The 12,871-nt window shown below is 47.3% G+C and overlaps 1 protein-coding gene and 1 pseudogene across 5 annotated transcripts; both read left to right on the top strand.

Annotated features, from left to right (window-relative positions):
* Positions 1–451: 451 nt before the first annotated feature.
* LOC137317964 (histone H1-like) lies at positions 452–1,078 on the top strand (annotated as a pseudogene).
* Positions 1,079–5,588: 4,510 nt separating this feature from the next.
* Positions 5,589–9,351, top strand: LOC137317924 (zinc finger protein 436-like). Of its 5 annotated transcripts, none has more exons than XM_067980924.1 (3): positions 5,589–6,114; positions 6,626–6,714; positions 7,909–9,351. In XM_067980924.1, the coding sequence occupies exon 3, from the start codon at positions 8,243–8,245 to the stop codon at positions 9,170–9,172; it is 930 nt and encodes a 309-aa protein (XP_067837025.1). In that variant the 5' UTR covers positions 5,589–6,114; positions 6,626–6,714; positions 7,909–8,242; the 3' UTR covers positions 9,173–9,351. The 5 variants fall into 5 exon arrangements, with proteins under 5 accessions (XP_067837025.1, XP_067837022.1, XP_067837023.1 ...); XM_067980921.1 differs by having other exon boundaries at positions 5,589–6,101; XM_067980922.1 differs by having other exon boundaries at positions 5,589–6,101; positions 6,626–6,700.
* Positions 9,352–12,871: the final 3,520 nt, after the last annotated feature.

The following is a 12,871-nucleotide window of genomic DNA, read 5'->3' on the forward strand; positions in this document are numbered from 1 at the left end:
TAAAAAAAAATCACCGTTAAGCGATCGCCTTCCTCCCCTGCCGAGTTCCAACGTGGAAATTTAAGGTTAAGTTTCAGTTCAATTCAAGATTTCAGCCGAAAAATGGAGATCATGTCAGCGATCGGGTGAGAGAGCGCGATCAGTGCAGCAATGAAACGGGTTAAAATCGAAACTGGTGCTTTTAATTCGGGTGAAAGTTTTTCGACAGCAAACATTCCGGTGTTAGAGAAAGGAAGGGGCTAGTCTGGGAGTCTGGAGTGCCGGATTTTAATTGGAATTGGGAAGTTTAAGAGGAGAGAGAAACACAGAGAGGCTGGAGGGGTCTGGATCAGACAGCAGGGTGTCTCCGCCCCGTCCGCTCTGTGCCTTTAAGTTGCTCTGTGCCGCCGCCTCTCGTTTCATTTCTGACCCAGCTCTGACTGTCAGAGAGATTTTCGACAGAGTCCCGGACATGACAGACACTGCAGCCGCGGAAACGGCTCCTCCTGCCGCCGCCGCCGCTCAAACCAATGCTCCGAAGAAGAAGAAGGCGGTTCCCCGACCCACCGGTCCCAAATTGGGCGAACAGGTCCTCAAGATTGTGGCGGATTGCAAGGATCGCAAGGGGATATCCCTGGCCGCGATAAAGAAGGTTCTGGCTGCCAAAGGCCTGGATGTGGAGAAGCTCCGGTCCCAGATCAAATAAAGTATCAAGAGAAATGTGGAAAAAGGCTCCCTGGTGCAGATCAAGGGCACGGGCGCCTCGGGCTCCTTCAGAGTCGCTAAGAAGGAAACCCAGGCAAAAGTGGTAAAGAAGGTGAAGAAACAAGTAACCTAGAAATCTCCCGGAAAGAAACCAGCGGCCAAAAAAACAGCCATCAAGAAATTAACGGCCAAGAAACCAGCGGCCAAGAAACCAGCGGTCAAGAAATCGACCACGAAAAAGGCGGCGAAATCACCAATTAAGAAGAAAGCGGCGGCTAAGAAGCCCAAGACCCCCAAACCAGTGAAGGCGAAGCCGAAGAAGGTGGAAAAACCGAGGGCCAAGCCCAAGCGGAAGTCAGCAAAGCCTGAGAAAGCAGCGGGCAAAAAGAAATAAAAAATCAAGTGCAACTTGTGACCATCTGAACCCAACGGCTCTTCTCAGAGCCACCCACGTCTCTCAGAAAAGAGCTGATCCCGGAATCAGATGATTCCTGTCCCGGGGCCATGCTCAGATTTCTGATAGAAATCATTTCAAATAAACCCAGGGTCCTGGTGACTCGCTGACATTCACAACCCACGCCCCAAGCCCACTGTCTAAAATAAAATAGAGAGAATGGGATGTCCGGGCCGCGCCTCACTGTAACTGGCGTGTGTTCGGCTCCAGTCCCAGTTCCTTTTTTCACCCAGATTCAGGTCGATACTCCGTGTCAGGGTAAAACTGGCGGAGATCCGCCGCTATCACAATTCAAACCCCAAATCATGAGATTCTTCAAATCAGCTGGAATCCAGTGTTTGTGAACTGCTGAAACCGTATTGGGGTGCGAATTTGGTCCCCATGGCTGTTCCGTGTGTTTGGGTAAAGAACTGGTTATCGAAGGTGAAGACATTGTGATCCAGGATGAAGCGGATGAGTTGTAGGATGGCGTCCGGAGATTGACTGTTGTTGGTGTTGAGTATTGATGCTGTCGCAGCGATGCCGTCATCGTGGGGGATACTGGTGTATAGTGCCGAGACGTCCATCGTGGTGAGAAGTGTTCCTGGTTCAACTGGTCCGTGGGTGCTGAGTTTTTGTAGGAAGTCTGTAGTGTCGCGACAGAAGCTGGGGGTTCCCTGTACGATGGGTTTCAGGATGCCCTCGATGTATCCAGAGAGGTTCTCACACAGGGTTCCGTTGCCTGATACGATAGGACGTCCGGGTGTGTTGGCTTTGTGTATCTTTGGGAGGCAGTAGAAGTCTCCCACACGGGGAGTACGTGGGATGAGAGCGCGTAGGATGCTTTGAAGGTCTGGATCGAAGGGCTTGATCAGTTTGTTGAGCTGGTGGGTGTGTTCTTTGGTCGGGTCTGCGGGTAACCGCCTGTAGTGTTCCTGGTTGTCCAGTTGTCGGTATGCTTCTTTGCAATAGTCCGTTCTGTTCTGTATGACTATGGCTCCTCCTTTGTCCGCTGGTTTGATGACGATGTTGCGGTTGGTCTTGAGAGCGTTGATGGCGTTACGTTGTGCTCGGGTGACATTCTGGACTGTCTTCTGAGTGCGGCTGATGAATCTGGCATTGACGCATTTCCTGACAGCTTGAGCATACATGTCCAGCTGAGGGCAGCGACCCTCTGGAGGAGTCCAGTTTGACTCTTTCCTCTTCGGTTGCTGAATGTCGGTGGCTGAATGTCAAGGACATTCAGCCACCGACATTCAGCAACCGAAGGGTAAGCGTACTCCAAGGCGGCCTTCGAGACACACGACAACGCAAAATCGTCGAGTAGAAATTGATAGCCAAGTTCCGCACCCATGAGGACGGCCTCAACAGGGATCTTGGGTTCATATCACGCTACACGTTACCCCACCAGCGATCAAATGTTATCTGTTTTTAATATAACGGGTCAGTTGCTGTCTTTTCTATGTTTCTACCTCTCTATCTCTGTTTTTTTTTTGTTTGTTGTTTTTTTTGGTGATTTGTATATTCTGAGACCTGGCAGGTAACACCTGTCTGTCTGCACACTGATTGCCTTGGCAACGGGCAGTTGAAAAAAACTGTCTGTTATCACCAAGATTGTTCTGTGAATTATAAATGCGACTTCAATTCGAGGACTTCATTTCCACATCGTTCACCTGAGGAAGGAGGAAGCCTCCGAAAGCTTGTGAATTTAAAATAAAATTGCTGGACTATAACTTGGTGTTGTAAAATTGTTTACAATTGTCAACCCCAGTCCATCACCGGCATCTCCACATCACTTTCTAAAGAACTTATAGACTTGCATATTAAGCAGCCAGTCGTGCCCAGCTGATAGTCAGGTTACCGTAATCATTTAATGTAATCATTTAACCTCACTGAATGGGTGATGCGGCCGATATTCGGTGAAGGATTCCTGGCTGTTGTGTAATTTCCATTGATTGGGGTTGGCGACATCTACTGGGCGGATACGGGAACTGCAACAGAGCGAGAAAGGATCCGTCAGAAAGCAGTTCAAATGAAGAACAAAATCCAACAGCCTGCAGTGTCTGTTCAGGGTCTGATGTCTAACAACTATCTTAGCATCCTGCATTGTCAGTGATGGTGGTATAGTGGTGAGCATAGCTGTTTTCCACGCAGTTGACCTGGGTTCGATTCCCAACCATCGCAATTAAGTGTTTTTATTTGTTTATTTCCATCAAAAACTCTTGAGTTTGCAATCGAATTTGATACAGTTCAGTTCGACATTGTTTCCAAAACATAAACGGGTTTAATTATAGTAGAATGATTTCAGCCTTCATTTCTTTTCCCTCCAGAAGGAATAGAGGAAAAACATGCTGGAAATAGTGAGCTGCAAAGGGTGTAATGAGAGTGAGGAAGGCAAATGATATGGTAGCCTTTATTTTAAGGGTGTTGGAATATAAGAGTAAGGAGGTCTTGCTGCAATTGTAGTATTAGGAAATATTGTGTAAAATTGGCCTATATTCTGTGAAGATAGAAGAATGAGAGGTGATCTCATTGAAATGTGTAACATTCTTAGACGGCTTGACAGGGTAGATGCTGAGAGGCTGATTCCCCTGGCTGGAGAGTCAAGGACTGAAGCTTATCGTCACAAGATAAGGGGGACGGCTATTTAGGATCGACGTGAGGAAAAATTTCTTCACTCAGAGGGTTGTGAATCTTTGGAATTCTCTACCCCAGAGGGCTATGGATGCTCACTGGTTGAGTATATTCAAAGCTGCGATCGATAGATTTTTGGAATCTCGGGGAATCAAGGGTTATGGGGATCGGGAGGGAAAGTGGAGTTGAGGTCGAAGATCAGCCCTGATCTGATTGAATGGCAGAGAGGGCTCGTGGGGCCGTATAGCCTACTCCCGCTCCTATGTCTTACGTTCTTGTGTAGAGAGCCTTATATCCAAGTGTGCTGATGATACTAAGTTAGGTGGCACAAATAACATTGTAGATGGGAGCAGATAGTTGCAAAGGGACATTGATAGATTCATTTGTAGGCAAAACTGTGGCAGATGGAGTTCAACGTGGGGACGTGTGAGATCATCCACTTTGGATCATAAAAATATAGATCAGAGTATTTTCTAAATGGCAAGAAACTAGGAACTGTGGATGAGCAGAGCAATTTATGGGACCAAGTACAGAATTCACGAAAAGGTGCAAACATTTTTTAAATGGTAATGGAATTTTGATCTTTATCTCAAGAGATCTGGAATAAAAAGGAGTGGAAGATATGTCACAGTTATACAGAGCTCTGGTTAGACCTCATTTAGAGTACTGTGTTCAGTTCTGGGCACCGCACCCCTGACAGGATAAGAATACATTAAATATGAGCAGGAATAGGTGCCTCGAGCCTGCTCCGCCATTCAATAGATGATAGCTGATCTTGAACCTCAAATCCACTTTACCGCCCTATCTCCATATCCCTTGATTTCCTTGTCCAAAAATCTATCAAACTCAATCTTGAATACACTAAACGACTGAGCATCCACAGCCCTCTGGGGTGGAGAGAACAGCATCGATGAAGATAAAGGAAATGAAATGAAATGTGTCATACAGTTCCATCTCGCTGCTCTGTCTGATCATTTTCGTCGCTATTTCCCTGCAGAGGGATTTGAAAATTTGATGGAAAAGCGTTGGGTGAAAGATCCTTTTGCTTTCGAAAATTCTGAATCAATAATGAAGCTAAACTTGATGCTTGAGTAAGAAAACGAGCTGATGCGACTCACCTGTGAGCACACTGAAAACACGCCACACGTCATTCAGTTTGTCATCTTTTTCGATCAGTGCTTTCAAAGAATATCCTCTGTTGAGTAAGATTAGTGTTCTGTTATTGCCGCCGTTCACAACAACCTACATCTGCGAACTGGGATTTTCGACTTTGAGAACAAGAGAAAGAAACCGACTGAACAGCGCACTTGATATGCGTGGAGAGCTTTCATCTTGTGATCCAGATTGGAACGAGATCATGAACAACAGGGAGGCCCACCCGTCACATCAAGTAATGAAACTCAACCAGACCTTTTTTTTACTGTATTTATACTGTATTTTAAAAAAAATTCAAGCAACGTCGATGTTAATTTAAGTTGTGACTTGAAGTTGAATTAGTGAAGTGAAGAGCGAGCATGGATTCACCTTTATTTGGATTTGCTGAAAACTCCAGTCAGAAGATATTATTGTTTTGGGTCCCTGGGGGAAGTACTTTCCTTCCACTGGCTCCCGATGAAACCAGTTTGAGAAACACTGTTCCACATTGTACGGTCAGTGTCTGTTTCGCAAACCGGTTCTGAATTCCTCAGTCTGTATTTCTCGACACTGTTCTGTGGGCGACGCGAGCAATAAAACACTGACCGACACCCGGCGAGTAATGGCGGCCGCAGGCCCCACAATCCCCCGCACCCCAGAAACCGCTCTGTCTCTAAAAAGGTGCTCATTTCCTGATCAGACTGCGCATGCTCCCAGGCCCGCCTTGCATTCCACAGCGCCTCGGCCTTGTCGCTTGTCGCGAGTCCGACTCGGTGGAAACGGGAGAAGAAACCAGGAAGCGGCGGGTCGGACGGGGGAGGCGCTGGGTGATGGGTTTAATGGAGCCCGGGGATCCCCGCCCGCCCGTCCACCCGCCGGGTCCCCCGGCTCTGATTCGGGGCCTGAGCCGCACTCGGTGTTGCTGAGACTCCGCTCAGTAAATGCAGTTTGTTGTTGATCTGCTCCCATTGGCCTCAGCTTTGCCGGACAGAATCAGCCGGGGACTCTGGCTGTGCTGCTCTCCATGGTTGAAATGCCTATAGCTCGCTGTGTAGGCTCACAGGTGCAGAATTACCACTTGGCAGGGTACTGGAGGGCAAACAGTGGCTGGGCCCGAACCCCACCATCACGCAGCACCTTCAGGAGAGAAAGGGAGAAAAATCGAGGATGCGATGAATCTGGATTTCAAACATTGAGGACGTGTCAAGGAGGGAGAGTGTGTGGGATGGGTGATTTACAGCTTAATATGGGCAAGGAGGGAGAGTGTGTGGGACGGGGGATTTACAGCTTAATAGGGGCAAGAAGGGAGAGTGTGTGGGACGGGGGATTTACAGCTTAATACGGGCAAGGAGGGAGAGGGTGTGAAACGGGGCATTTACTGCCTAATTGGGGCAAGGAGGGAGAGTGTAGGACGGGGGATGTACAGCTTAATAGGGGGAAGGAGGGAGAGTGTGTGCGACGGGGCATTTACAGATGAATAGGGACAAGGAGGGAGTCTGTGTGCGACGGGGGATTTGCAGCTTAATATGGGCAAGGAGGGTGTCAGTGTGCGACGGTGGATTTACAGATGAAAAGGGACAAGGAGGGAGAGTGTGTGGGACGGGGGATTTCCAGATGAATAGGGGCAAGGAGGGAGAGTGTGTGGGACGGGGGATTTAAAGCTTCATATGGGCAAGGGAGAAAATAATGTTCCACAGAAACTAGAAATGTTTGTTCTGAATTTCTCTCCTGTACTTGCAGAGATCACTTTCGTCGATGATGAGGACAGATTGCATGGACTAGGCTTGTATTCTCCTGAAAACACAAGATTAAGGGGTAATCTAATTGAGGTATTTAAGATGATTAAAGGATTTGATAGGGTAGATCGAGAGAAACCACTTCCTCTGGTGCGACAGTCTGGAAAAAGGCGGGGATCACCTTAAAATTAAATCTCGGCCATTCAGGGGTGATGTCAGGAAGCAATTCTTCACACAAAGGGGAGTGGAAACCTAGAGCTCTCTTCACTCGAAAAAGCTGTTGAAGCTGGAGGTCAATTGAAAATTTGAAAATTGTGATTGATAGATTTTTGTTTGGACAGAGTATTAAGGGTTATGATACCAAGGAGGGTAGATAGAGTTAAGATACAAATCAGCCATGGTCTAGTTGAATGACGGAACAGGATCGTGGGGCTGAATGGCCTACTGCTGTTCCTATGTTGCCAATGGCAGCCATCAGCAATAAGGCTGTCGAAGGCAAGGGCCTTGTTCACAAATGAACGGACGAGGGAGATGTGGAGAGAGGTGGTGACTAGTCAGGGAGTGTCTGTAATTGAAGGAGAAATGGTGATGGGTCAGGGAGGTCTGTAAATGAAGGATAAATAGTTACAGGTCAGGGAGAATCTGCAAATGAAGGAGAAATTGTGACAGATCAGTGACCGTCTTTAAATGGAGGAGAAATGGTGACTGGTCAGAAAGATTCCATCGCCAAAATTGTGAGATATCACAGATGGACTGCTTACAGGCAGCAATAGGGAGGGACATAGTATCGAAATGAGGGGTCGAGGATATACACCCAGCTAGAGTCAGCATCTTCAGGGGAGGAGAGGGATTGGAACCAGTGATTGTAGAACTGAACCCAGTCAGAGTCAGCACCTTCAAGGGAGGAGAGGGATTGGAACCAATGAGTGTAGAACTGAACCCAGACAGAGCCAGGACTTTCAGGAGAGGAGAGGGTGGGCAACCAGTCAGTGTAGAACTGAAACCAGCCAGAGTCAGGACCTTCAGGGGAGGAGAGTGAGGGGAACCTGTGAGTGTGGAACTGAACCCAGTCAGAGTCAAGGCTTTCAGGGGAGAGAAAAAGCTTAAATAGAAGGGAAAATGTTGGAGATGGTGCGATAGGATTGGATTTCAGCAGAGGGTGGAGGGTGAGTGTGTCGGACGGGGATTTACAGTTTGGGGGAATGAGCGGGAAGAATGTTCCATAGAAACTAGAATTGCCTGTTCTGAATTTCTATCCCGTATTCACAGTGTAAACTCCTTTTACAGGGTATTAGAAGTGGAGGATTTGCAGACGGGAAACTCAAACCAAACATCACGTCAAGATCTGACAGTCACTCATTTCACCGGCACCTGGAGATCATCGAGCTTTGAATATAGAAGGAGAAATGTTTGTCTGTTCAGTCTGTGGGAAAAGATTTCAAATATCAGTTTAACTGGAAAAGCACCGAGAAACACACACCCGAGTGAGTGTTCCAGTGCACTGACTGTGGAAAGAGCTTTAACCAGTTGCACAGCCTGAAAAAAAAATCACACCATTCACAGCAGGGAGAAACCATACACGTGTTGTGTGTGTGGACGAGGCTTCTACTGATCGTCCAACATGGAGAGAGACAAGGACAGCCATACCATGGAGAAACCGTGGAAATGTGGGGACTGTGGGAAGGGATTCAGTTCACCGTCCCAGCTGGAAACTCATCGACGCAAACACACTGGAGAGAGGTCGTTACCCGGCTCCGTGTGTGGGAAGGGATTGAATGCGTCATCCAGCCGACTGAAACACCACCGAGTTCACACTGGGGAGAGGCCGTTCACTTGCACTGTGTTTGGGAAGGGATTCACTTGTTCATCCAGTCTTCTGACACATCAACTTGTTCACACTGATAAGAAACCTTTTAAATGTTCTGACTGTGAGAAGAGCTTTAAAAGTACAAAGGATCTACTGGCACACCAACGTATTCAAACAGGGGAGAGGCCGTTCACCTGCACTGAGTGTGGGAAGGGATTTACTCTGTCATCCAACCTGCTGACACATCAACGTACTCACACTGGAGAGAAGCCGTTCACCTGCACTGAGTGCGGGATGAGATTCACCCAGTCAGCCCACCTGCTGACACACCAGCGAGTTCACACTGGGGAGAGGCCGTTCACCTGCTCCAAATATGGGAAGAGATTCACTCGTTCATCCTACCTCATTGAACATCAACTTGTTCACACTGGTAAGAGACTTTTTAAATGTTCTGACTCTGAGAAGAGTTTTAAAAGTAAAAGGCATCTTCTATCACACCAACGCACTCACACTGGGGAGAGGCCGTTTACCTGCTCTGTGTGTGGGAAGGGATTCACTCGGTCATCCCACCTCATTGAACACCAAATTGCTCACACTGATAAGAGACCCTTTACGTGTTCTGACTGTGAACAGCGTTTTAAAAGAATGGGGGAGCTGCTGAGACACCAACGCACTCACACTGGAGAGAGGCCGTTTACCTGCTCTGTGTGTGGGAAGGATTCACTCGATCATCCCACCTGCTGATACACCAGAGAGTTCATGAGTGACTCCAGGGGTTGGACTCTGCTGTTAATCACATCCAGGACTGAACCACGTTCATTCTGACGGTTGGGGTTTCTTTCTGATGTTAATACCCCCTTTAACTGGGCTGGAGTTAATATTCTGTACAAGTGTTAAATAAATTAGCTTTCTTTTAAACACAATGGGCTCAAAATTGGGTCGTGTAGCGCCCGTTGTTTCTGCGCTACGTGGCATCTCGAAGTGCCAAGATAGCTCCGTGCGGACGTTCCCAGCGTGACGTGCACCGGTCGCCATCTTGGACTAGGTATTAGCACGTGCGCAAATACCGAACGCCGGCAGCTTGTAAAGTAAGGAGATAATGGATACAATCAGTGTGCAACGCTGATTTAAAGTGACAGACACCATTTTGGATCTTAAGGTTCAACTCAATGCAGTCCGACCCATTGACCATCTGATCATGTCTTAGAGTGCCTGGAGGACCCCCGACCAGCGCTTTTTAAAGTGACCATGCAGGATGTACAGGATAGCGGGTGGATTATTGGTCGTGGCTGCTGATGCATTTGTGACTGTTTTTGGAGGTATCCTAAGCTGGGACATAGCCTAACAGTTAGAGCCAGGACTTGCAGGAGTGAAGTTAGGAATCACTTCTACACGCAAAGTGTGGGAGAAGTTTGGAACGTTCTTCTGCAAATGACAGTTGATGCGGGCTCAATTGTGAATTCTAATTCTGAGATTGATAGATTTCTGTGAATCAAGGGTGTGAAGGGATATGGGGCTCAGGCCGGTATACGGAGTTAGGCCACAGGTCCATCATGATCTCATTGAAAGGCGGAACAGGCTCGAGAGGCTAAATGCCACTTCCACTTATTGCCTCCTGTTATGAGCCACCTTCTCCTGCATGAAAGCGAGACATGTATCTGGGTGATGTGCTTGTCATGGGTGAATAGCTATCAGTGAGTGTGTCCTGTGGCTTGCAACAGTGGTAATGTGTAATGGTGAGAGGAAGCATCTGACTGAAAGAGTTGAGTAATGATTGTTGAGTTTGTTGGCATGTGGGCGATGGGGGGAGGAGTGGGTGTACAATGCCTGGTGCAGTTGGTAGGAGACGACACTTGACAGTTGACCTTACTCAACTTTGACCACTCGTGTCAAAGTATTGAATTTCTTCCTGTAAGGCATCCATGTTCATGGTGCTGTGCGCCTGGCATTGACTTCGTCCCCTGGTGGCTCCCACTGCCTTTTGGTCATTTGTCTGGAGGGCGTCTTGACCCCTTGCGGATATAGGATGTCCCTTTGTCTGACCACCTCCTGCACCTCTGCAGAGAGCCATGTTGCACGCACTCTTGCAGGCTCAGATTGGCAGATTGGAGAGGTCTGGCATACAGATTGTCGGATGTGAGATTTCGTAGTGTGCAACCTTTATTCAATGTTTAACACAACTCATCAGTTTGTAAACATAGGGTAAGGGTAAAATAGTGTAAAGCATCTGTGCTTTACATGTGTGATGTGTGATCTCCGTGCTTACATTAGGCTTAGTTTTATCTTCAAAGAGATTTGAAGAGACACACTCTCCCTTTAAGAGATTGGAGCCACCCACCACTCCCCCAACCCCCCCACCCCCCATGCTGGTCGAAAATGAGCATTTCTATATCTACCCTATCGAATTCCTTTATAATTTTAAATATCTGTTTCAGATCACCCCTCAACTTTCTAAACTCAAGGGAATGCAAACCAAGTTAATACAACCGGTCCTCATAATTGAACCATTCAAGCCCCAGTACCATTCTGGTGAATCTACACTGTCCCCCTTCCAAGCCCAATATATCCTTGGTGAGGATCAGTACTACAGATGGGCTCTGACCAAGGCTCTGTAGAACTGAAGCATCACTTCCTCCCCGTTTTATTCCAGCCCTCGATATAACGGCCAACATTCCATTCGTCTATGGTTATTTTTTGTATCTGTGCATTAGCTTTTAGCGACTTGTGTACATGGACATCCAAATCCCTTTGCTCCTCCACCGTCCCCAGTCTCTCACTTTAAGAAAATACTCCAATGTTTCCTTCTTGCATCCAAAGTGAATGATCTCACACTTCCCCACACTGAACTCCACCTGCCACAGTTTGTCCATTCACTTAAACTGTATCTTTGTAAATTCCTACTCCCATCTACACCACTTACTGTGCCTCCTAACTTAGTGTCACCTGGAAACTTGGATCTACAACTCTCTATTCCTTCATCCAAGTTATTGATAAATGTGAAAAGCTGAGGCCCCAGTTCAGATCCCTGGGGACAACACTTGTCATATACCAACAATCAAAGAACTTTCCATTTGTCCCTACTCTCTTCTCCAACCTCCCAAACAATTCCAACCCAAGTCACAAAGTCACTTTCAATTCTGTGCATTTTTATTTATTCTATTAATCTGTTGCGCTGAACTTTATCAAATGCCATCTGGAAGTCCATACAGACAAAATCCAAAGACATTCCCCTGTCCACCTTGTTAGTTACCTCAAAAAATCCAACTAGATTAGTCAGACATGTCCTGCACTTCATAAATCTATGGTGACACTCTTGAATCAGCTCAGACTTGTTAAAGTGCTGAATCATTTTGTAACTTCCCCACAACTGACCTTAAACAGACAGGTCTGTATTTTCCTGGTTTCTTCCTCCCTCCTTTCCTAAATAACGGAGTGACGTTTTAAATTTTCATCTCCAAAGGCACAATTCCTGAGACTAGAGAGATTTGGGAAATTATGACTAATGCATCTGCAATTTCCCCACCCGTTTCCTTTTATACCCTGGGGTGGAAACCATCAGGTCCTGGAGATTTCATTCTTTGTTTGCAGTTATTTATTTATCCGATTGTGTATATCAAGACTGAGTGTCCCAGCACTGACTGTATACATTACAGGACTGAATGTCCCAGCACTGACTATGTACATAACAGGACCGAGTGCCCAGCACTAACGGTGTATGTAACAGGACTGAGTTTCCCAGCACTAACGGTGGAAATAACAGGACTGAGTGTTCCAGCACTGACGGTGTATATAACAGGACTGAGTGTCCCAGCACTGACGGTGTATATAACAGGACTGAGTGTTCCAGCACTGACGGTGTATATAACAGGACTAAGTGTCCCAGCAGTGACTGTGTGAATAACAGGACTGAGTGTCCCAGCACTGGCCAGATAACAGGAATCTGTATCCCAGCACTGACTGTGTGCATAAGAGGAGTGACTGTCCCAGCACTGACTGTGTGTCTGAGAGAACTGACTGTCCCAGCACTGACTGTGTGTCTGACAGGACTGAGTGTCCCAGCACTGACTGTGTGCCTGACAGGACTGACTGTCCCAGCACTGACTGTGTGTCTGACAGGACTGACTGTCCCAGCACTGACTGTGTGTCTGACAGGACTGAGTGTCCCAGCACTGACTGTGTGTCTGACAGGACTGACTGTCCCAGCACTGACTGTGTGTCTGACAGGACTGAGTGTCCCAGCACTGACTGTGTGTCTGACAGGACTGACTGTCCCAGCACTGACTGTGTGTCTGAGAGGACTGACTGTCCCAGCACTGACTGTTCTTCCAGTGTACATGGTCTGTGGTGGAGATAAATGGGTGGGGTGGAATCCATGATAGGGTGGAGTGACATGCGGTTGTCGGAGGAGATTAAATCTGTTGGAGGAGGTTACAGAGATAGAGA

Source organism: Heptranchias perlo, unplaced genomic scaffold (assembly GCF_035084215.1).
Source record: "Heptranchias perlo isolate sHepPer1 unplaced genomic scaffold, sHepPer1.hap1 HAP1_SCAFFOLD_64, whole genome shotgun sequence".
Lineage (NCBI taxonomy): Eukaryota > Metazoa > Chordata > Chondrichthyes > Hexanchiformes > Hexanchidae > Heptranchias > Heptranchias perlo.

What these genes read in the sequence shown, in the direction of transcription:
- LOC137317924 (XM_067980924.1), top strand. Translation starts at nt 8,243, where the DNA reads ATGGAGAGAGACAAGGACAGCCATACCATGGAGAAACCGTGGAAATGT.